This window comes from Oryctolagus cuniculus, chromosome 18 (genome assembly GCF_964237555.1).
Source record: "Oryctolagus cuniculus chromosome 18, mOryCun1.1, whole genome shotgun sequence".
In the NCBI taxonomy this organism is placed as follows: domain Eukaryota; kingdom Metazoa; phylum Chordata; class Mammalia; order Lagomorpha; family Leporidae; genus Oryctolagus; species Oryctolagus cuniculus.
The window spans coordinates 33038863-33062039 of NC_091449.1; the positions used below are offsets into that span (position 1 = coordinate 33038863).

The following is a 23177-nucleotide window of genomic DNA, read 5'->3' on the forward strand; positions in this document are numbered from 1 at the left end:
TGCAGCGCCAGCACTCCAGGTTCTAGTCCCGGTCGGGGCGCCGGATTCTGTCCCGGTTGCTCCTCTTCCAGGCCAGCTCTCTGCTGTGGCCCAGGAGGGCAGTGGAGGATGGCCCAAGTGCTTGGGTCCTGCACCCGCATGGGAGAAGAGGAGGAAGCACCTGGCTCCAGGCTTCGGATCGCGCAGTGCGCCGGCCGTGGCAGCCATTTGGGGGCTGAACCAACGGAAAAGGAAGACCTTTCTCTCTTTCTCTCTGTCTCTCTCACTGTCTAACTCTGCCTGTCCAAAAAAAAAAAAAAAAAAAAAAAAAACAACAACAACAACAAAAAAAACACTTCACTTTAATTGAGATATGCCGTGGGAAACAAGGATGCTAAGTAAGGAATTTGGATTTTTTTGTGAAGCAATAGGGAGCACTGAGAAAGGGAGACACTTGAGCTGAGATTTTATGGCAAGATCTCTGCAGCAGTAGAGATAAGAGGCCATAGAGGAGGTGTGACGGGGGCAGTGGCAGTGGGGGAGCATGGGAGGCGTCCTGTGTCCCCCCTGCACGGTGACCTCACAATCACTCCCACATCACCCGCCCTTCAGTCGCAGCTGCTCTGCTCACTCTGCTCTTTGTGTTCACACCTGAAGGTCACACCTCCCCTCCCAGGCCAGCGAGCTGTGACAGAGGCATCGAGACAGCCAGAGAGCCCCAGCCCCCAGGATGTCAGAGGAGCCGGTGAACCCCAAGAGCCTCATGCCCACTGAGTGGAAGTCCCTGTGGAAGACAGCGGAGGAGCGGCGCATGTCCGACCTCACTCGGGTGCTGGAGTGGCTGGAGCGCAGGCAAGGGAGGAGGAAGCAGACTCCGCAGGTGGGTGTGGCCGTGGGAAGTCTCAGGACTCCTGCAGAAGCGGGGAACGTGAGAACCCAGTGCCCCTGAAACAGACCACGCGAGGGGTGCTAAGTACGGAGGTGGCTGGTGGGAAGGGGTTGAGAGGCGGTGCATAGGACCCAGAAGTCTGTGTTAGCAACGAGATGGTACATAGGACCTGGAAGTCTGTTTGCTGTCACTCATCAAAGATGGGCTCCCAGGTCCTTGATTGCAAAACTGACGAGGTGCAGAGAGAAGATTTGCCTCGCAGTGGGTCAGGGGTACAGAATTCACAGGTGCAAGTTTTCTGATGTCTAAGAAGAAAGCAGCAAAGGGAAGTTTAAGCCATGAGGACTGTCACCTGCGTCAGCATTCTAGAGGGGTTGAGGGGCAGTGGTTTCCAGGGTGTCCCTACTGGGAGGATGGGACTCCTCCCACCATCTCCAGCCACCTCCCTCTATAGTGGCCCCAGAGTCAGGGGCCACTTCAGTTCCTGTTACCACTGTCCCCACCCAGGATCCTACCAACACACCTCCTCCCTTCCACCCTGCATCCAAGCCGGTTCCAATCTTCCTCCCGGAGCTACAGCCACGGCTCTGCAAAGTGGTGTCCTCTACAGAGGATGCCCCTGAACTTGACTCCTCGAACCCCACGTGAAAGGGGTGAGCGATGGCCTTGCTGATGATGGCGCTCAGCACACAGCCCAGACTTACCGTGGGCCAGGCCCCCAGCCAGGCTCCAAGGCAGGCACCCCGGTTACTTCCTGAAGGGAAAGGAGACTGAATGACCAAAAGTCATTTTCCTAAGGTCACAGGGTTATGAAAGGACAGGGCAAGGTTCAAAGTCAGATTTTCCTGATTCCCAAGTTCACGGGCAGGGTTGGCCAATTCCCCAAAGCCACCACTACTTGCTCAGCAGTGTCCAAGTCAGCAGGAAAGCTCTGTAGCCCATCACAGCCCAGCAGAAAAATCACAGCCAGAAAGGCCCCTGGGAGGCTGCGAGGAATTCCTCCCGGGCTGAGGAGGGGTCCCACATGGAGGGGGTAGAGAATTAGTGATGGATTCTGAAGTCGAGAAGGACCAGACCAGGCCTGAGGGGTGGGAGGCTGCTCTGGGGACAGGGACAGGGACCCCAGAAGACCCCCGCAGGCAGCAGGTAGTGGAGGGCACTGCAGCACTTAGACTGTGGGCTAAGGCTGGGGGTGCAGGGGTGCGGTCCACTCACCAGGGTGGGAGAGGGTGGGAGGAGCCGACAGGAGCACCTGCAGGGCTCACCTCACCTGTCTTTTCAGAAACAAAAGAGCAAGAAGGAGACGTCCCCCAAAGCAGGTGGAAAGGAACAGAAGAAGGGCAAAGGCATCTCGAGACAAAAGGGAGGCCCCGGCAAGGTGAGCGCCCCAGCCAGCCCACCCGGTCCCCACTCCTCTAGCACAGGGCTTAGAAATACACTGCCCCCTCCACCCCCCATGCAGCCAACCCATGCCCTCCCCCGGCGCTGTCCATCTTCCGCGCCACGAGCCGTGACATCATGGCAGTCAGTTTCCTCTGGGCACCTGCTACCTCTTTCCTCTCCCACCGTTCTACCCTCTCAGCCATCTAGGGAGAAAGGCCACAGGCCCCACACCCAACTGCCTGCAAGAGCTGGGCTGGGCCCCTCGTGGCCTCCCTCTGAGACACACCAGGGTGTGGGGTGGGGCAGGGGGGCAGGAGCACGCGAGCCCCTCAAAGGCAACCTCCGCCCCCACCGCCAGGGGCCTAGAGCAGGTCTCCTCTTGCTCACCGTTGCCTGCCTTTCAGCAAAACCTTGAGGGGGCTCCGTTTGGGGGGGGGGGCAGGCAGGCCTAGGATCAGGCTCTAACTTCTCCTCTCCCTCCAAGACCTCGAAGCAAAATTCCACAAGGGAGGAGAGCTCCGTGGCCACCCGAAGACTCCTCAGCGTGGACCAGAAGGGAAGACATCTCAGCACCTTCTCCAAGGACAGTACCAGGAAATCTGGTAAGGGACCTGCCTTGGCCTGGGACACCAGCCTCCTCCATCCTGCCTGGGGGGCTGTAGCATCCAGATAAATCTAACCACAGTCAGAGACCCGAGTCAGAGACTGCCCCCCACCCCCCATGGAGGCTCCTCAGGGGTCACACCTGGCCAGCCAGGGATCCGCCCACCCCTGGGTGCTGTCTTCCCCGGAAGCCCCGTGCATCCCAGGTTCCCCAAGCCAGTTCTGCCACACTGATCTCACGGCTTCCGTGTTAGGTAACTTTTCCAGATACTGTGGTAAGGTCTGTTACAGGTGGTACCACCCCCACTGGTCTGGAACCTGCAAGGGGGTGCTCACACCTAGGAAGAGATGGGCTTAGGCTGTGCCAGACCCTTGGGTCCAGAGACCTGCCCAGTCTGGCTCCACTACTGTGGAAGCTCAGAGTTGGTCAGTCCCCGTCAAGTCACCTCTGGACTCTTCATCCATAAAATGGGACAATAGCGTAACCAGCCTCAAGGTCAAATAACGGGGTTGTGGCCGAATGAGATACATGAAGCCCTCAGCCTGACACGAAAGAGGTGCTCGAAAAATGCCAGTGCCTCCCTCTAAGCCAAGATGCCGCCCGATTCTGGGTGGGCGGAGCCACGGCGCAGGAAGTGCAGAGGCATTGCTTGTGAGTGGCCTCCTGAGATCAGAGAAAGCTGGAATCCATTTAGCTCGCGGGAAAAGCAGACAAGAGTCTTTGAGCCTGAGTTGCCAGCTCTTGTCTACAAAATTGCCCCCCTTGTGCCCAATAAAAAAATCCTATTTTCCCTCTTTTCATTTAATACAATGAAGTCGTTGTAACCAAACTGTAGCCACTTGCCTGTCAAATTTAAATATAATTGGCAGCGCAGGATCCTGGACTGAATCCTAGAACAGCCCTACAGTAGAAAACCTGGCAGCATCCACACAAGCTCTGGAACGCTCCAGAGTTCATTTCGTAGTTGACAAACGGGCCGTGGCCTTACACGGAGTGAACGTCCAGGGAAACTGAGTCACGGGAAGCAGGGATGCTTCTTATTCTCTGTGCAGTTCTTCTGTAAATCCATCTTTTTTTTTTTTTTCAAAATAAAAAAGCTTATTCAAATAAAACCCTATTGGCGTATGCCCTCTGGGAAGCCCCATGCCTTTTCCACATGTTCTGTGACCCCCAGTGCCATGGCGGGCTCCCAAGTCCTGGGCCTCGCGGGTCCTGGAGCTGCTGGGGGTCTCACCTCCAGCACTGCACACCGCTCCCTGCTCCCTGCCCACCCAGGCCCACGATGGCCCCACTGCCCTCGTTTCTCTGGGAGCCTCTCCCAGGAAGACTCGCTGGGTGTAGCCAGAGCTTCCTGAACATTTCAGGAGAGCAGAGGGCACCCCCCCCCCCCCGCAACCTGGTCTTCAAGGTCCTTTGTCCACTGCCCTCTGGGAGATTTTCCCAGGCTGCCCGTTCCCTGTGGGACGTCATCTCTCGTGGTTTTCTCAACTCAAATGCAGGGACCAGCATGAGACAAGCCAGGCACTCAGGGCACAGAAGTTAAGGAGGTGCCCTCTCACTCAGCTGTCCATGCTGCAGCTTCTTGAGCCTGAGAGCGAGTGCTTCCTTAAATCTGTGTCCAGAGCACCCCGCTTCCACACCCCTGCCCGCTCCCCCCCCCCCCGCTCTCTTCTTCCTCTCTCTACCCCCTTCCCTCTCCTCGGCTTTCCTCACCCCACCCACTCCTGTCAACTCTAACTTGGCAAGATCTCTGTTTCATTGGTCTCATTCTGCATTCAATGCAAGTCTATCAAGATATTTGTCTAAAGGTCTTTGCTTCCCTAAAAGAAACTCAGACCAGTGGATGAAGTAATTGTTTTCGTCTCCGTGCACAAGGCTGCGGGGAGGGCAGGCTGACTTGACAGCTGTTGCATTTTTTGCTGCCCCTTCTCCTCCCCACCACCCAAGAGTGAGTGAGGGAGAAGCCTTGTTTCTCCTAATGGAATACAACCAGCGGTCACTTGGGGGCAGACAAGGGGCCAGCTCAAGGGCAGCAGCACATTGCAGAGGCATCTAGGAACCTCCAGAGTGTCCAGGTGTGGCACCCAGGGCTGAGTGTGGGTACAGCCAGGGGACCTTCCTGTGCAGGCTGGCAAGAGGCATAAGGTGAGTGGCGAGGGTATGGGTTAGGAGACAAGTTCAAGTCAAAGCAGCCCCTAGGGCGAGCGTGGAGGCTTACACACCCAGCTCGCCGTGCTAACTCGGATTGAGTCAGGCTTGGCACACCCAGTGTGGCTCCTGTTGTGTGCACCATCTCCAGAATGGCATTAGCAGTGTAGCAGCTCTAGAGAGAGCCAGAGATCCCTACCACCGCCCACCTTGCAGGACCAGTTCCGATTCCTAGCCCCCGCCTCTTTAATATTTTAAGTCTCCTTTTCTTCCTCTTCATTTTCACTACCATTATCGTGGTTTAACCCCGATTCTCTTCCACCATAGCAGCATCCAACGGCTTCCAGCCTCCATGGCTGCCACATGGGGCTTCATAACTTATTTTTTCTTTGAAGTGAATTTCTTCGTGGCACCACTAGAGGAAGTTAACAAAGCTCTAATAACTGACCCTAAAGAAATAGAGATTTATGAAATGACTGACAAAGAATTCAGAATAATCTTCTTAAAAGAGGCCAGTGAACTACAAGAAAATAGAAAACTAAATCAAATTAAGAAGACAATACTTAAAATTTAAAATGCAACAAATAAACAGAAACCATTAAAACTCCCACGCAAAAATCAAGAATGTGAAAAACACAGTTTGTACTGAAAATTTTAATAAGGTGCTTCAATAGTAGGCTTCATCAGACAGAAGAATCTGAGTTCAAAGACAAGTCGATTAAAATTACCCAGCAAGGATGTAAAATGAAACAAAAGGATGAGAACGGATAAAGACAGCCTTCAGGACTTGTGAGAAATCGTCCAGTGAAGCCATTATTGCACCATGGGCATCTGAGAAGGAGAAGAAAATAAGAGAGAGAGAGAGAGAGAGAGAGAGAGAGAGAGAGAGAGAAAGGAAGGAAGGAAGGAAGGAAGGAAGGAAGGAAGGAAGGGAGGGAGGGAGGGAGGGAGGGAGGAAGGAAGGAAGGAAGGAAGGAAGGAAGGAAGGAAGGAAGGAACTGGAAGGAAGGAAGGAACGAACTGGAAGTCTACTTAAACAAATGATTATGGAAAACTCCCCAAGTCAGGGAAGGATTATGGATATCCAGATTTGTGAGGCCTAAAATACCACAAAAAGTTTGGACACAAAAGCATCTATACAGAGGCCATTACAATTCAATTGTCAAAAATAAAAGAATTTTGAAAGCATCAGAAAATCAACACATCACATACAAAGGAACTTCTTAAAGTCTATCATCAGATTTCTCAGCAGAAATCTTGCAGGTCTGTGGTATCATGGCCTAGCAGGCAAAGCCAAAGCCTATGGGACACTGGCGTATCATACAGGTGCCATTTTGAAGCCCAGCTGCTCCACTTTTCATCCAGCTCCCTGTTAATGCACCTGGGAAAGCAGTGGAAGATGGCCCAAGTCCTTGGGCCCCTTCATCTGCATGGGAGACCCAGATGAAATTCCTGGCTCCGGGATCTGGCCTGGCCTAGTCCCAGGCATTGCAGCCTTTTGGAGTGTGTTAGGTTAGGGATAGCTCAGGGTTCTGGCCTTTCATATCCCCAGAAAGGAGAGAGAAGAGATGGAGCCGACCTCAACAGAGACAGGTTGCTTTACTGAAGCAAAGAGGTAGTGACAGTCTCTTCAGAGACAGTGCACAGGGTGGGCCACAGGGCTGGGGTTTTATCTGGTCTGGTTGCCAAAGAAACTTGCACCAGGGGCTCTCCAGAAGCCTTGGAGGCCTTTCACTTATCTAGTTCTCATTTTGCAGGTGGAGAAAGAAAGAGAGAGAGAGAGGGAGGGAGAGAGACCATGAGCGGATCTCCCACAGTGGGGGGAAGAGGGGTGGGGGGAAGGGGTAACATGCCCTTTTAGGGTGTGAAGTAGTGTGGATGGAAGATTTTCTCCTCTCTCTCTCTCTCCTTCTCTTCTCTGTATCTCCGATTCTCAAAGAAATGTGTTTTTTTTTTGAAAAAAATAAGTCTTGCAGGCCTGAAAACAGTAGGAAGATATATTTAAAATATAAGAAGAAAAAAATCCTGCCAGCCAAGAATAGTGCACCCCATCAAACTGTACTGCAGAGATGAAGGGATGAGAGCAACATTCCAGAACAAGCCAGAGCCGAGAGGCCTCATCACTGCTCGACCTGCCTTCCGAGAAATACTGAACATAGCTTCTCAAGCTGAAACAAGAGGACACAGAAGTGTGCGAATGTATGAAACTTACTGGTAAAAGGAAAATATATAGTCAAACTCAGCACTCTAATATTGTAATGGTGGTGTGCAAATAACTTTCAAATCTACTATAGATGTTTAAAAATAAATATATTTAAAAAAACTATAATAACTTCATGGATGCACACTATAAAATATGTAAATTATAGCAGTGGTAACATAAAAAGAGGGGAGAAGTAAAATTGTAGACTTTTTGTATATGATCAAAGTTAACTTGTACCAGCTTAGAACAGGATTTCATAACTATGTGAAATTTCATGTAAGTCTCATGGTGACCACTGAGGAAAATCCTGTAATAGACATACAAAAAACTAAGAAATGAATCGAAGCATACCACCACAGAAAGTCATTAAAGCACAAAGACAACAGGACAAATAGGAACAAGGAAACACCCATGAAACAAGTAAAGTGGCAGGAGTAAGCTCTTGCCTATCAGTAATTACTTTAAGCAAAAGTGGATTAAATTCTTTAATTAAACCAGATATGGTAGCTGAGCGCATATAGGGATGAAATCCAACTATGTTCTGTTCCCAAGAAAATCCATCTTTAGGGACACATATGGGCTGATAGTAAATTGATGAAAAAAGAGATCCCATTCAAATGAGAACCAAAGGAAAGCAGGGGTGGCTATGCTTCTATCAGACAGAATAGTTGTATCCAACAAGCAAGGTCATTGTATCACAGTAATGAGGCAATTCATCAAGAGGAAATTACAATTATAAATATTTATGCACCTAACATCAACATAAACATTGATGCACCTAAATACGCAAAACAAAAAATAACAACTGAGAGGAGTAATAAATGGCAAAGCAATACTAACGGGAACCTTTAATATCCAGCTTTCAGAAAAAGATAGATCATCAACTAGACAGCAGATTTGAACAGTGTAGACCAAATGGACCTAATAGAAATGTGCATATACAGCACCCCCATCCAACAGCAGCAGCATACGCATGCGTACCAAGCACACCTGGAGCACTCTTCAAGATACAGCCTCGGTCCATGCATTAAACCACCACCTGCCACACTAGCATCCCGTTTGAGTGCCGGTTCAAGTCACAGCTGCTCCACTTCCAATCCAGCTCCCTGCTAATGCACCTGGGAAAAGCAGCAGAAGACGACCAAGTCCTTGGGCCCTGCACCCACGTGAGAGACACAAATGAAGCTCCTGGCTCGTGTCTTCAACCTGGCCTAGCCCTGGCTGTTGCAGCCACTTGAAGAGTGAACCAGCAGATAGAAAATCTCTCTCTCTCTTCCTTTCAAATAAATAAATTTTAAGGAAAAAAAAAAGAGCCTTTATGTTAGACTACAAAACAAATCTGAACAAAGTCAAAAAGATTGAAATCACATCCAATATCTTTTCTGATCACAATATCATGAAAGCAAGAGTAGGAGGTTAAAAAATATGTGGAAATTAGGCAACACACTCCTAGACAGCCACTGGAAGTCAAACCAGAAAGCGAAACATGAATCAAAAAATATCTTGAAAATAAAAATGGAAATACAAGATCCCAATCTTTAGGAGACATGGCAAAAGCATTTCGAAGAGGATACTTTTTATCTTTCCTCTTAGGTGCCTATGCTAAGAGAAGAGGGACGTGGATGTTCGGCCTAGCAGATAAGATGCCTGCTTCCCACAGTGGAGTACCTGGGTTCAATTCCCAGCCCCAGCTCCTGACTCCGGATTCTTGTCAGTGCAGACTCTGGGTGGCAGCAGCGATGGATGGAGCAACTGGATTCCTACTGTGGATTCCATGTGCAGACGAGACTGAGTCCTTGGCTCCCAGCTTCAGCCCTGGCCAAGGCATGACCATTGTAGGCATTTGGGCAATGAACCAGTGGATAGGAATTCTCATTCTCTGCCTCTCAGCTAACCATATATTTTTTAGAAAAGAAGTTCAAATAAGTAACCTAACTTTGCAACTCAAGGAACCAGAAAAAGAACAAACCAAGCCCAAAGTTGCTAGAAGGAAAGAAACAATAGAGATTAGAAAATAAACCAATGTACTAGAGGCTAGAAAAAGAATAGAAAAAAATCAACTGATCAAGAAATAAGCAAGATGGATAAATGTTCAGCTAGACTAACTGGGAAAGAAGAGAGAGGACTTAAATAAAATGAAAGAGGAAGTATTACACTAGGAGGCAGGCACTGTGGTGTGGCAGGTCAAGTTATCACTTTTGACAACACTGGCATCCCCTATCATAGTGCTGGTTCGAGTTCTGGCCGCTCTGCTACCCATCAAGCTCCCCGCTAATGCACCTGGGAAGGCAGCAGTGGATGATGGCTCAGGAACTTGGGCACCTGCCACCCATGTGGGAGACACAGATGCTGTTCCTGGCTTCCGGCTTCAGCCTGGCCCAGCCCTGACTGTTGCAGACATTTGGAGAATGAACCAGTGAATGGAAGATCTCAATCTTCCTCCCTCCCTCTCTCTCTCTCTCTCTGTGTGTGTGTGTGTGTGTGTGTGTGTGTGTTTCTCTTTCTCCCCCTCCCTCCCTCTCCTTTCTAATGTTCTGGCTTTTAAATACATTTTTAAATGAATAAATCAATAAAGGAAATATTATAGCAGATACCACAGAAGTACAAAGAATCATCAAAGATGAGACCTCACAATCAAGTAAGAATAAATCGGATAACCTAGAAGAAATGGATACATCTTCAGACATACATAACCTTCCAAGACTGAATCATGAACACACAGAAAATCTGAACAGACTGACACAAAGTAAGTGTATTGAATTAGTAATTTTAAAAAGCTCTTACCAAAGAAAAGCCTCATGCTGTCACTGGTGAATTCTAGTGAATATTTAAATACAAGAGAGCTTCAAAAAATTGTGGAAAATGAAATTAAAAGAGATTGTGTATTTTCCAAGAACTTTTTGAAGCCCTGTCACAAGAATTAATACCAATCATTTTAAATTTTTTTTCTAAATAATTGAAAAAGGAACACTTAGTTGTGGGATACAAAATAATATAGAAAAATCATTGTGTTAGCAGACTCATAGAATGGAAAAAGCCCTAAACAGCACTCTGGCCTCAGAATCAGCCCTTAAGGCATTCAGATCTGGCTAAAAAGCCCATGAGAGTTTCTCAGGCATGGAAATCCAAGACACTGTGGCAAAAAAAAAATAAAAAATAAAAAAATAAAAAAAATAACAACAACACCTAAATGAAAGATCTCTGTGAGTGACATCCCAGCAGAAAGAACAGGCCATCAAAGAAGGCAGTACCTTTCTCTGAAGGGAGGTGAGAACTTCCACTTTGACCATGGCCTTGTCTAAATAAGATCAGAGTTGGTGAACTCAAGAGGCTTCCATAGCCTAGGCAGCTCATGACAAGAGCCTCGGGTGATTACTGACATCATAAATAAGAGTGTCAATTGTTAAATCAACAACGGGAGTCACTGTGCACCTACTCCCCATGTAGAACCTCTGCTCTTAATGTGTTGTACTATGAGAATTAATGGTAAAACTACTACTCAATCAGTACTCTATACTTTGTGTGTCTTTGTGGGGCAATCTGTTGAAATCTTTACTTAGTATATACTAAGTTGATCTTCTGTATATAAAGATAATTGAAAATGAATCATGATGAAGAATGGGATGGGAGAGGGAGTGGAGATGGGATGGTTGTGGGTGGGAGATTATGGAGGGGAAAGCTGCTATAATTCAAAAGTTGTACTTCAGAAATTTATATTTATTAAATAAAAGTTGAAAAGAAAAAAATAAAGAAAATACTTGCTAATAAAAAAAGAAAAATTATTGTGTTTTTTATACTAACGCCAAACTCTCTGAGAAGGAAATAAGAAAAGCAGTTCCATACACAATAGCATCAGCAACAATGGAATACTTAGGAATAAATGTTCCCAAGGAGGCACAAAATTTGTACACTAAAAACTATAAGACTTTGATGAAGGAAATTGAAGAAGACACAATAAATGGAAAGATATTCTGTGTTCACATACTGAAAGAATTCATACTGTCAAAATGTCCAAAACAAAGCTGTAAGTCCAATGTACTTCTTACCAAAATCCCAGTGGTATTTGTCAATGGAATGAAAAAAAAAAAATCTAGGGGCCGGTGCTGAGGCCTAGCAGGTAAAGCCACCACCTGCAGTGCCAGCATCCCACATGGACACCGGTTCGAGACCTGGCTGTTCCACTTCTGATCCAGCTCTCTGCTATGACCTGGGAAAACAGCAGAAGAATGCCCAAGTGCTTGGGCCCCTGCACCCACGTGGGAGACCTGGAAGAAGCTCCTGGCTCCTGGCTTAGGATAGGTGTAGCTCCAGCTGTTGCAGCCAATTGGGGAGTGAACCAGCAGATGGAAGACCTCTCTCTCTCTCTCTCTGCCTCTCCTTCTCTCTCTGTGTAACTCTGATTTTAAAATAAATAAATAGAGGCTGGCGCCACAGCTCAATAGGCTGATCCTCCGCCTGCGGCGCCAGCACTCTGGGTTCTAGTCCTGGTTGGGGCGCCAGATTCTGCCTGGTTGCTCCTCTTCCAGTCCAGCTCTCTGCTGTGGCCTGGGAAGGCAGTGAAGGATGGCCCAAGTGCTTGGTCCCTGCACCCACATGGGAGACCAGGAGGAAGCACCTGGCTCCTGGCTTCGGATCGTCACTGCACACTGGCCACAGCGGCCATTTGGGGGGTGAATCAACAGAAGGAAGACCTTTCTCTCTGACCATCTCTCTCACTGTCTAACTCTGCCTGTCCAAAAAAATAAATAAATAAATTTGCATATGACCACAGATGATCTCACATAGTCACAACAATCTTGGGTCCGGCGCTGTGGTGTAGCCAGTAAAGCCACCACCTGCAGTGCTGGCATCCCATATGTGCACCAGCTCGAGTCTTGGCTGCTGCACTTCCTATCCAGCTCTCTGCTATGGCCTGGGAAAGCAGCGGAGGCTGGCCCAAGTCCTTGGGCCCTTGAACCCACGTGGGAGACCCAGAAGAAGCTCCTGGCTCCTGGCTTTGGATCGGTGCAGCTCCAGTCGTTGCAGCCATTTGGGGAGTGAACCATCGGATGGAAGACCTCTCTCTCTCTCTGCCTCTGCCTCTGCCTCTCTGTAACTCTGCCTTTCAAATAAATAAATAATCTTTAAAAAAAACAATCTTGAGGAATAACAAAGTTGGAGAAGTTACATCTCGTTATTTAAATTTATATCGCAAAGCCACGGGAATGCAAACAACATGATATTGGCATAAAAACAGACACAGAATGACAGAACAGAGAGAGACCTAAGATACAAACCCATGCAGATCCAGTCAGCTGTTACACAATGAGTTCGTATTTGGAAAGTACGGTCTGTTCCCTAGGCGTTGGTTTAAACGGGATACCCATACAAGAGAATTCAATGGGACCTCCATCTCATACCACTCACAAAGATTGAATGGATCGAAGATGTAAGTGTATGCCCTCAGACTGTAAAACTTCTTTAAAAAAAAAAAAAAAAACATGAGGGAAACTCCTTGACATTGATCTTGGATCATCATTGATCTTAGACATCACATCAAAAGCACAGGCAACAAATGCAGAATTTAGCAATTGCAACACAGGGAAGCTCTGCACAGCAAAGGAAGCAGGCAACAAAATGAAGAGGCAACCTGTGGAATGGGAGAAAAGATTTTCAAATCATACATCTGAGGAAAGGCTAATTACCCAGATACATAGAGAACTCTTACAGCTCACTGGCAAATAATTAAATAAATAGAAATAATCTGAGTGAAAACTGGATAAAGGTATTTTTCAAAAGATAACCGATAAATAGGTACATGAAAGGTGCTCAACCTCCCTAATTATCAGGGAAATGCAAATCAACCCTATGCTAAGATATTACCTCACACCTTTCAAAGATAACATGGGAAATTATTATAATATAATAATATTTCCAAAGTGTTGGCAAGGATGTGGAGAAGAGGGAGCCCTTGTATGCTGTTGGTGGGGATTAAAGTGGGAATTGTCATTATAGAGTTTCCTTTAAAAATTTAAAATAGAACTACCTTATGATCTAGCAACGCCACTTCCGAGTTTGTTTCTGAAAGAAATGAAATCAGTATCTCAGAGAGGTCTCCGCACTCTCATGTTCATTGCATTATTATTCACAATAACCAAGGTAGGGAAACAAACTAAGTGTCCATCACCAGTGGAGTGAATGAAGACAGAATAACCGGAGAGGGAGAGGGAGAGGGAGGGCAGGGGCAGGGGGAGGGGCAGGGGCAGAGGCAGAGGGAGGGGGAGGGGAGGGGAGGGGTAGAGGGAGAGTGAGAGGCAGAGGGAGAGGCAGAGGCAGAGGGAGGGGGAAGGGGAGGGGTAGAGGGAGAGTGAGAGTGAGAGGCAGAGGGAGAGGCAGAGAGAGAGGGAGGGAGAGGCGGAGGGGGAGGGGGAGGGGGAGAGAGAGGGGACACTATTCAGCCGTAATAAAAAAAAATGTCCTGCCATTTTCAACAGCACAGATATTACTGGAGGGCATGAAGTAAAGTGAAGTGAGACAGAGAAAGACAAACACTGAATGAATCACTTTCATATGGAATCTAAAATCAGACTCAAGTAGAGCTAGGATAGTGGCTCCAGGGGTTGGGGTGGGCAGAAGAGTAGCTTCCAGGGTTCCATGTATGGCTTGGTGACAGTCTTTAACAAAGACCCCTGCATTGTACAAGGGGTCTTCCAAAAGGTCATGAAAAATCATGTTATAAAAAAAAACTGTGAACGGATTTCCAATATCTTTTGCATCAAAATAGGTCTGTCTTTTCGTTCCACTTTCCACGTGAACTTTTTGAAGTACCCTTGTATGCTTGAAACTTGCTAAGAGCATAGGTCTTACTGTTCTCACAAGACAGGTGCACAAAATGGACGAGTTGATGAATGGTAATTGTCGCAATCATTTCACAACAGATGTGTGTATCAGATCATTGCCCAGGACACGTTAGTTGGTTCATATAATTTATGTTCTCAAATGCACCCCAGTAAAGCTGGAAAAAGATTAATAAAGTAACCTTCTCACAGCAGCATAGAATCAGGCCTTGCTTTTCATTAGCGCTACCTGGCCAGTTCAGTCTTCCCGCTGACACGTGTGCATCGTTTCCGCTGAATGTGACTAGCAACACCGTGGAGCTTCACCCCGCCATCATGGTATTTTCCTGATTGAGTGCATCGCTCCCTTGCTCCCTCTCGCCTCTTTTCCTCTTTTTAGTTCTGAGCAGGTTCTGTGATCCTTCTATTGTCTTCCTCAGTTTGTTAGCTGTATGTTTTGTGACCGTTTCAGGGTTTACAGGACGCACCTTTAGCTTCCGAGACACTTACAAGTGTGTGTTTCCATGCTCCGGTTGTCACACATTCTAGCTCTCCACAGTGCACTATTATGTTTGCCTGAAACGACTATCTTTTATGCTTGCCCAGATATTTAACACTCCCAGGGCTCTTCCTTCCTTTGTGTAAATTCGGGTTTCCGTTGAGTCATTTTCATTCTGCCTAGAGGTCTTCTTTGAACGTATCATGTGGTGTGGGATTATTGGTGCTAAATTAAAACTTCTGTGTGTCCTAACAGACGTTCTCTCGCTCTTACTCCTGAGCGGCAGCTTTGTGGAGTGCAGCACTGCAGACTCACCCTCTGCTCTGCCGTCTCCTGACTCACCTTTCGCTGGAAGGTTGGCTGCCCCCCTCTTCACGTCTCTGTAACGTCTCCTTTTCCTCCGCTCTCTTTCAGTACTTTGTCAGCAATGTGGTTATGATGCGTCTTAACGCCTTTCCTGCCTGTTTCTCATGCTTGGGGTTGGAGTTTGTAGCTCTCTTCAATCTTGGAGATTTTTTTTTCCTTAGCATTGATTCAGTCCTCCTTTGTCCTCCTTCTTCTGGGCACCCCAATTACACACACTCAAAATCCCACAGTGCAGCTCTCTTTCAGTCTTTCTCTTTGCATAGTTTTTCATGTTCACTCTTTTTCTCTCATGCAAGGCCTAAGCTGCTGTTGATCCCATCCCCTATACTTTCCATTTCAGACATTGTGCTTTCCATCTCTAAAACCTCAGTAGTGCCGGTCGCTTTTGATCTGCTGTGCCTCTCCTCGATACGCTCAGGCCTGGGCGAGCTCCCAGCATATTTAGGACAGGTGTGTCAGGGCACCGGCCGACTACTTCCTTCGGGTGCAGTCTCCTTGCCTGCAGGTGTGATTGGCACTCAGTGGGGAGGAGCCTTTCCACAGCTCTGCAGCCTTCTCCTGTTCTTACTGCAGCCTGGAAGGTCGGCTTACACTGTGTCTCCCCTCTCTCTCCCCTCCCCTTCTCTGACTGCTGGGCTCCCCTCCTTGGCAGCCCCTCCCAGCCATGAGCAGGGGTGGGCACGGGCTCCCTCTTCTCTTTCCCCTCACACAGGGATCACTGCCCTGTGTTGCCTGCTGCCCAAGGCCTGCAAACCATGGCTTTGTGTGATGTATCCAGTTAGCCAGCTGGTTAAGGCAGAAGGACGAGTCTGGTCCCTGTCACCCCAGGTTAGCCGACACCAGAAATCTCCTATCAGTTTTTCTACAGCACAACCCGGATTGAATGCAAATGGTTGGTCATTTGAAACTTTTCCAAGAAATTACCAGGTTGGGTTTGAACTTTAGAAAGTTCAGTCCAGCTGTGGCCCTGGGGAAGCTGGGGAAAGTGGGTTCCCTTGGTTTTCTCTGCTGCAGATGCCAGGCCAGAGGGCTAGAGAATCCTAAGCCACCTTGTCCCCATGTGTGCAGAGGCAGAGCCTGGAGTCCCAAACACGGCCCACTGGAAACCCAGCTTCTCTGCTCAGTCACAGACCCAGGATTAGGCTCCTTCTTATCCAGGAGGATGGCCAGGACAAGCCCCCAGGCAGAGACATGACGAGCTGACTGCTAGGACACCTTGGGCACATGGCCCAAGCTCTCTCACCTTCACACTTCTCAATGCATAGGCTGTGGCTGTGAGACTGTGCTGACCCCTCCCCTTCCCCAACTTCAGAAAGCCCTTGAGCCCCGCCTGGCACACAGGTCACTCAACAAATGTTAGCTACCGCTGGGCTCTTTCCTACACGAGGCCCGCCTTGACCCAGAAGGGAGGTGTCTGGGGGGAGCGGGAGTGTGTTTGCGTCGATGAGAACTGCTGTGGTGCTCCTGGAACACAGCCCTCCTCTCCACCACGGCTAAAGCGCCCTGGTCCCGACTCCCCGCTAGGGACCGGCTGCCAGCCCAGAGCACCCTGCCCAACATAAAGGGTCCTAATGCAGCCTCGGGCTCTGTGTGAGACCCTGGGCAAGTCACGGCTTCCCTCCAGACCACTGTTCCTCCTCTGGACGACGTCAGGGAATCTAGACTCATTCCTCCTAGGCCTGTCCCAAAAACCCTCTTGAAGTTTGCTGTTGAAATCTTGCAAGGTTGCAGCCAGAAAGACCAACTTCCTTAAGGAGGAAAGTGCATCAGACTGGTGTCTGCCTGGAAGGGGAACAGCACCTGCAGACTGCGGAGAGTGAAGAGCCAGAGCCCCTCACCCCTGTCCCTGCCCACATACGTATGGGTCCCTATCAGAACACAGAAAAGAGATTTGGAAATACTCAAGGGCTTTCTTGGCTCTGTCTTCCTTCATCTGCAGAAAATGCTCTGGCAGGGAGCAAAAACATCAAATTAGAAAACAGCGATTTGGGGCTGGCACTGTGGTGCAGTGGGTAAAGCTGCCGTCTGCAGTGCCGGCATCCCATATGGGTGCCAGTTCAAGTCCCAGCTGCTCCACTTCTGATACAGCTCTCTGCTGTAGTGTGGGAACACAGTGGAAGATGGCCCAAGTCCTTGGGCCCCTGCACCCACGTGGGAGACCCGGAGGAAACTCCTGGCTTCTGGCTTCAGATGGGTGCAGCTCCGGCTGTTGAGGCCAATTGGGGAGTGAACCAGTGGATGGAAGACCTCTCTCTCTTTCACTCTTCCTCTCTTTGCCTCTCTGTAACTATGCCTTTCAAATAAATAAATGAATATTAAAAAAAAACAGTGATTTAAGAGAGAAATCTAGAGGCATGCTTACATCTGGGAAATCTAGAAGTGTTGAAAACAAAAGGACAGGCAGCGATAACAAGAAAACATGAGCAGGGGGTGGGGATTGAGGCCCAAATAAACTCATGGGTAAAGAAGGGATTTTTTTTTTTTCAAATTAATTAATTAATTTGAAAGGTATGGTTACAGAGAGAGACAGAGGTCTCCCATCTGCTGGTTCACTCCCCAAATGGCCACAATGGCCAGGGCTGGCCAGGCTAAAGCCAGGAGCCAAGAGCTTCATGCAGGGGCCCAAACATGTGGGCCATCTTCTGCTGCTTTCCCAGGTGCATTAGCAGGGAGCTGGATTGGAAGTGGAGCAGCCGGGAGGTGAGCTGGTGCCCATGTGGGATACCGGCATTGCAGGTGGTGGCTTTACCAGCTACTCCACAACACCAGCCCCAGGAGGGATATTTTTAAACATTAAAGAGGACAAGTAATAACCATAAACAAACATGCACCCCAAAAATGGAGTGGCTAACTAAATAGATGAGGCAATAATATGTACAATGCGAGGAAGCTCTGTTAAAGTATAGTTACGGCAAGAAATCGATCATTTAGACGGGAACAAGAAGCACGTGGGAGAATGCAGCATGCAATTAGCAAACTACAGCTTTTACATCTGAATGGGAAACCTAGGTTTGCAGACCTAACCTTCGCAGAGCAAATAGTCCGCATGCTGCTTCAGCTGTTACAGAGGATACGAAGGACGGAGATTTCAGTGTTAACCGAACAATCACCGTAACCTACTGGGAGATTATTGCACAAAGAAGTCGGCCGATCTCACAACAACATAGATGTAAAGAAATCTAAAAAAAAAAAAAAAGTTAGCAAACATGCAGCAGGTATGGAAATGCAGCAAACATTCCAGTGTCCAAAAGAGATAGTACATGAGGACCAAGAGAGATTGACTGCATCAATGAGGATAGTTCACTGTCTGGATACCTAACATCTGAACTTACCACATCAACCAGTGGAAGGAACGGGCTATGTGATCATGTCTTAGATGATTCAAAAGCAATAAATGGAATCCGGGATTTACTACTAATAAAACCTCCGCGTGAATTAGGAATTAAATTGTTAAGGTGTCATAAAACATAAGCCAGAAATAGAGGCCAAACACTCTAATGATGCACTGCTAAGGTCATTTCAGTTCAATGAGCACAGGAGCACAATGAGGCACCACCACCCTCATCATTAACATTGTCTAGACTGGTAAAGCTGCCACCTGCAGTGCCAGCCTCCCATATGGATGCAGGTTCGAGTCTCGGCTGCTCCTCTTCCCATCCAGCTCTCTGCTATGGCCTGGGAAAGCAGTAGAAGATGGCTCAAGTGCTTGGGCCCCTGCATCCACATGGGAAGACCCAGAGGAGCTCCTGACTCCTGGCTTCAGATCAGCGCAGCTCTGGCGGCCATTTGGGGAGTGAACCAGCAGATGGAAGACCACCCTCCCCCCTGCCTCTCCTTCTCTCTCTGTATAACTCTGAGCTCCAAATAAATAAATCTTTTAAAAAATTGCTTTAAATTGTTAAATGCAGGATGTCCCAAGAATATAGAATTTGTATAAATGTTAAAAAAGAAGATGTTTTCATTTTTCCCTGATAGTGTAAATTCTAGTTAAAAGACTAAGGAATAAGCCACTGTGGTGTTGTTACACTAGACAAATACCTTTTAAAAGGCAAGAGGTTTTTCTCTATCCTCATTGTGCCCATTAGAAATGGAACACATAAAAATATTCCATTCTCATAAGTAAAAATCTGAAAAATACTTGGGGAAAAAGTTAATTTAAAAAATGAGGTCTCCAAGCCCTAGCTCCAGCAGTATTTCATTAGTAGAAACCCTCATATTGGGGTCACAGCATACCCTACTTCATGTTTGTGTCTTTACACCTGCTGTTCCCCCTACCTGTCATGCTGTTCCCTGCACTCCTCTTCTCCTTTTTTCCATCTGATAAACTACTGTCTTGTGAAACTCAGCTTGAGGGGGGCGCACCATGGCACAGCTGGTTAAGCCACCACCTGCAGCACCGCATCCCATGTGGGCACCGGTTAGATTCCTGGTTGCTCCGCTTCTTACCCAGCTCCCTGCTAATGCACCTGGGAAAGCAGCAGAAGATGACCCAAGTACCTGGGCCCCTGCCACCCATGTAGGAGACCCAGATGGAGTTCCAGGCTCCTGGCTTTGGCCTGGCTCAGCCCTCACCATTGAGAACAGCTAGGGAGGGAATTAGTGGATGGAGGGCCTTTCTCTCTCTCTCTCTCTCTCTCTCTCTCTCTCTCTCTAACTCTGCCCTTCAAATAGAATAACTAAAGCTTAAAAAGCAAAACAAAACTCAGCCAGAAGCTGAGGCTTATCTCTGATCCCCCCCCCCCCACTTCCCACCTCGGGCAGGGCGAGGAGAGGACTGAGGGAAGACAGTCAGGGGGAGGAGGGGTGAGGGGAGTTGGCAGAGGCAGGGGGACAGGAGGGAGGGGCAAGGAAGAAAGAACTCAACACTGCTAACAAGGAGGATGGACAGAAGCCTTGAAAGCATTCTTCCTAGGGGACTTCAAAAATTCAAGGAAAATGAAATTAAAGTGTTTATTTTGATGCAAGAAAAACAGCTTTGAAACCCACACATATGAGGGGTTTTCAAAAATTTCATGGAAATGCATATTACACAAAACTATGCATGGGTTTCAAAAGGGTTTTTTTTTGTCACCAAAGTAAACTTACCTTTTCATTCTACTTTCCGCGATCCTGTGGTGCCCCGTTTGCATCTGAGGTCGGGTATGGTTTGCAGCCCCCATGCCCTTCCAGCCCACCCTGCTCCCCCACCTGCCATGGTCTCACTCCCCCGGGAATTCTGTGCAATTTCAGACTTAGACATTAAGGACAACATCTCCCTGGAGTCCACCCAGCGGCAAAACCCATTCCGTCGGCAGAGCAGCATCTTGGACCCCATGTTACAGGAGAGCATCTTTAACAACCGGAGGATGTCCCTCATAAGAGACTGGACGAGCAAGACCCCCGACTCCACTTACGAACGCAAGCTCAAGAGCCTCATGGAAAAGGGCAATGAGCCGAAGGTGGAGTCCATGAAAATGCTGAAGCCGGAGGAGGTGCTGAGCTGCCGGTGCGTAGCCCCGTGGGGCAGGCGAGGGGCATCCTGGGGGCGGCAGGCTGTGGGCACTGCACGCTTTGAGCAGAGCCCAGGAATGTAGAAGGGTGGGGATCCCACTGCCGAAGCCTGCAGTTTCCCAGCAGCCTCAGCTGCCAACAGGCACCAGGCAGTCAGTTTCCCCTGCCCCCCACCCCCACCCCAACTCCAAGCTGCCCTCTCCCCAGCCCACTGCTACCCATGACTACAGAGATGTAACTGACAAAGCTCAGACCCTGTAGAGAGGAGGATCCCGGAAGACAGAAGACGGAACTGTCCTCATAAAGTTCAGTCAGCTCTGTAGGTTTAAGACAACCTCAAATGCCTGCCAGCCGTCACCAAGCCCTGCTCTTCTCCCAGACTGGCCAAGAGAGGGCGGTGTGGAATGGCTAACCAGCTGGAAGATGGGCAGGCTGGGTGCCCAACAACTGCCTTACCAGCCGGCCCTGTGGCTGGGTAGAATTTGGCTGTGACTTTCAGATTGCTTCTAATCGACCCAGGCCCATACACAGCTGGCTCCATGGTGGAGAGATTTAGACAGGAATCCTACTCTCCAAGGTAGGGGGCTGTATTCAAAGAAATGGCATCTATGAAACCATTAGAAAATTACGCAGGAAAAACACAAGCTCAGCTCATCCAGGTCTTCAGGAGCGTCCCTGGACGCTGGGAGACCCCAAGGCTATGCTGCTCAGCGAGGAAGGGGTTTATGTTGGCTGGAACTGGTGGGGAAAAGGCAGTCCAGGTGTGCGCTCTGGGGCGGGGGTCGGAGCTGCCCATAAGAGCAGGGAGGCAGTGGGAAGTAGGAAGGCAACACAGCCTGAAGCCTCTCTCCCGGCATCTAGCCAAGGAACCGACCAGCGGGCGTCCAGCGTGGAGCCCTCCCCCACCCATCCCAAAGCCAGGACGGGAGAAGGTCAGGGTTGCTGTGGCCAGGAAGGCAGGACCCTCTCCACCTCGTGGTTCACCTGGTATCAAGTCGGATGTTGAGGGCGAGTCGGCATGAGGAGGGCTGGGGGCCGGGGGAGGCTGGGGAGGTTCTGCACAGATGGCCTCTCCTTTGATCGTTTAAACATTGTTACAAGAGAATCTCTCTTCCAACTCCCTGGCTCTGGCTCTTCCCCCTGCCCTGGGTGTCATCCCAGGTGCACACAACGATCCATCCCCAGAGTGCACCAGCCCACGTGTGCACAACAATCCATCCCCAGAATGCGCCAGCCGCGCTGTGCCTTTTCCTCCTCCCCGATGACACTTTAACTGGGGCAATGTAATCTAGAGTCTTTGGACAGGGGTGGCCCATCCTCTGCCGAGCCAGCTCCCTGTGGGTGGAATTTGCCTTTTCCTCCTGTCCAGAATCCCAAAGCAAACTCTTTATATCCTCAGCTTTTGTTTGCATTGACTCCTTTTTTAAATGATATTTATTTATTTTTATAGAAGTATTTATTTGAAAGGCAGAGTTACAGAGAGATAGAGGCAGAGAGAGAGAGAGAGGTTTCTTTCATCTGCTGGCTCACTCCTCAGATGGCCTCAACAGCCGGAGCTGGGCCAATCCAAAGCCAGGAGCCAGGAATCTCCATAAGGTCTCCCACACAGGTACAGGGGCCCAAGGACTTGGGCCATCTTCCACTGCTTTCCCAGGCCATAGCAGAGAGCTGGATTGGAAGTGGAATAGCTAGGACTTGAACCAGTGCCCATATGGGATGCTGGCATGGCAGGCGGCAACTTTACCTGCTACGCCACAGTGCTGGCCCCTGCATTGACTTCTTGATTGGAGCTGAGTACAACCCAAGTGGGGTTGGAGCCAAAGAGGTGAAACTTTCTTCCCAGGAGAGGGGCCAGGAGGGGCACCTGACGAGTGGATTTTTAGAGGAGTTATGCCGCCGTAAGCTCCCATGTCCTGGGAGTCTCTGTCAGCTCCACAAAGATCTGGAGAGCCCATCCCCCATGGAGGTCCCGTGTGGACTCCTGCTTTCTGCCACACTCGTGCCGTGACGCTGGACGCACTGCTACTCCACCTGCCACTGACTTCTCTGGTCTTCTCTTGCCCAGGTACCTGAGGTTGTCCAAGAACAACATCCGGACCTTGCTGAAGCTGTGCCGAGATGCAGGGCTGAACGTGGACATCCACCCCCACATGGTGGAGGGGGAGATAGATACGAGGAAGGTCTTCACGCGGACCCCCAGCATAGCCCTCTGAGGAGCTCTGCCCTCCGCCCACTGCCTTCAGACCCCTCCCGCCCTCGCACCCTTGACCACCAGGCGCCAGCCCCTGGCCTGCCGCAGCTGGGCCTCAAGGCTCAGCGCAGCCCCTCCCAGAGGGTGACAATGAGAAGGCATGACTGCATGAGTCACCGTGCTGCCCTAGGTTTGTCCTCGATGCCCAGGGCAGCAGCCACGCACAGGTGTGGGGCTGCTCCCTGCCACAAGACAGGAAGCCCCAGAGGAGGGGAGGGAGTGGAGACTTCAGGGAGGACAGGGGGTTGGGGGGGACGACTGGGGGACACACGCACCTGACTCCCCAAGGCCAGCCTGCATGTCTATGGGGGAGCGGGCCCTCCTGTGTGTGACATGAGGGGCTCCCCGGGGAGTGCCCACAGTGGAATTAAGGAAACGGACCCCCCAGGGGCGAGCTGGGACCCTGCCAGCAGGAGCCTCAGCATCTATAAGCCAAGGATCTCACTTTTCATGCAGAGAAACCTCTTTGTGGGGGGCGGGGGGAGGAAGGGCCTCACTCAGAGCCACACAGATGAGAAATGGCAGGGCTGGGATGAAAACAGGTCCTTGC

At 49.4% G+C, this 23177-nt stretch overlaps 1 protein-coding gene across 1 annotated transcript; it reads left to right on the forward strand.

Moving 5' to 3' along the window:
- The first annotated feature begins 600 nt into the window (after positions 1–600).
- C18H16orf78 (chromosome 18 C16orf78 homolog) lies at positions 601–22759 on the forward strand. Its single transcript, XM_008275059.3, has 5 exons — positions 601–859; positions 2151–2246; positions 2736–2853; positions 20116–20371; positions 22442–22759. Exons 1-5 carry the CDS (start codon positions 710–712, stop codon positions 22587–22589), a joined length of 768 nt encoding a protein of 255 aa, XP_008273281.2. The 5' UTR covers positions 601–709; the 3' UTR covers positions 22590–22759.
- Positions 22760–23177: the final 418 nt, after the last annotated feature.

Bases quoted from the DNA above. Each gene is read 5' to 3' on its own strand.
- C18H16orf78 (XM_008275059.3), top strand. From the start codon at position 710: ATGTCAGAGGAGCCGGTGAACCCCAAGAGCCTCATGCCCACTGAGTGG. The intron at 2,247-2,735 runs GTGAGCGCCCCA...TCTCCCTCCAAG, and splicing joins AAAAGGGAGGCCCCGGCAAG to ACCTCGAAGCAAAATTCCAC. The intron at 20,372-22,441 runs GTGCGTAGCCCC...TCTCTTGCCCAG, and splicing joins GAGGAGGTGCTGAGCTGCCG to GTACCTGAGGTTGTCCAAGA.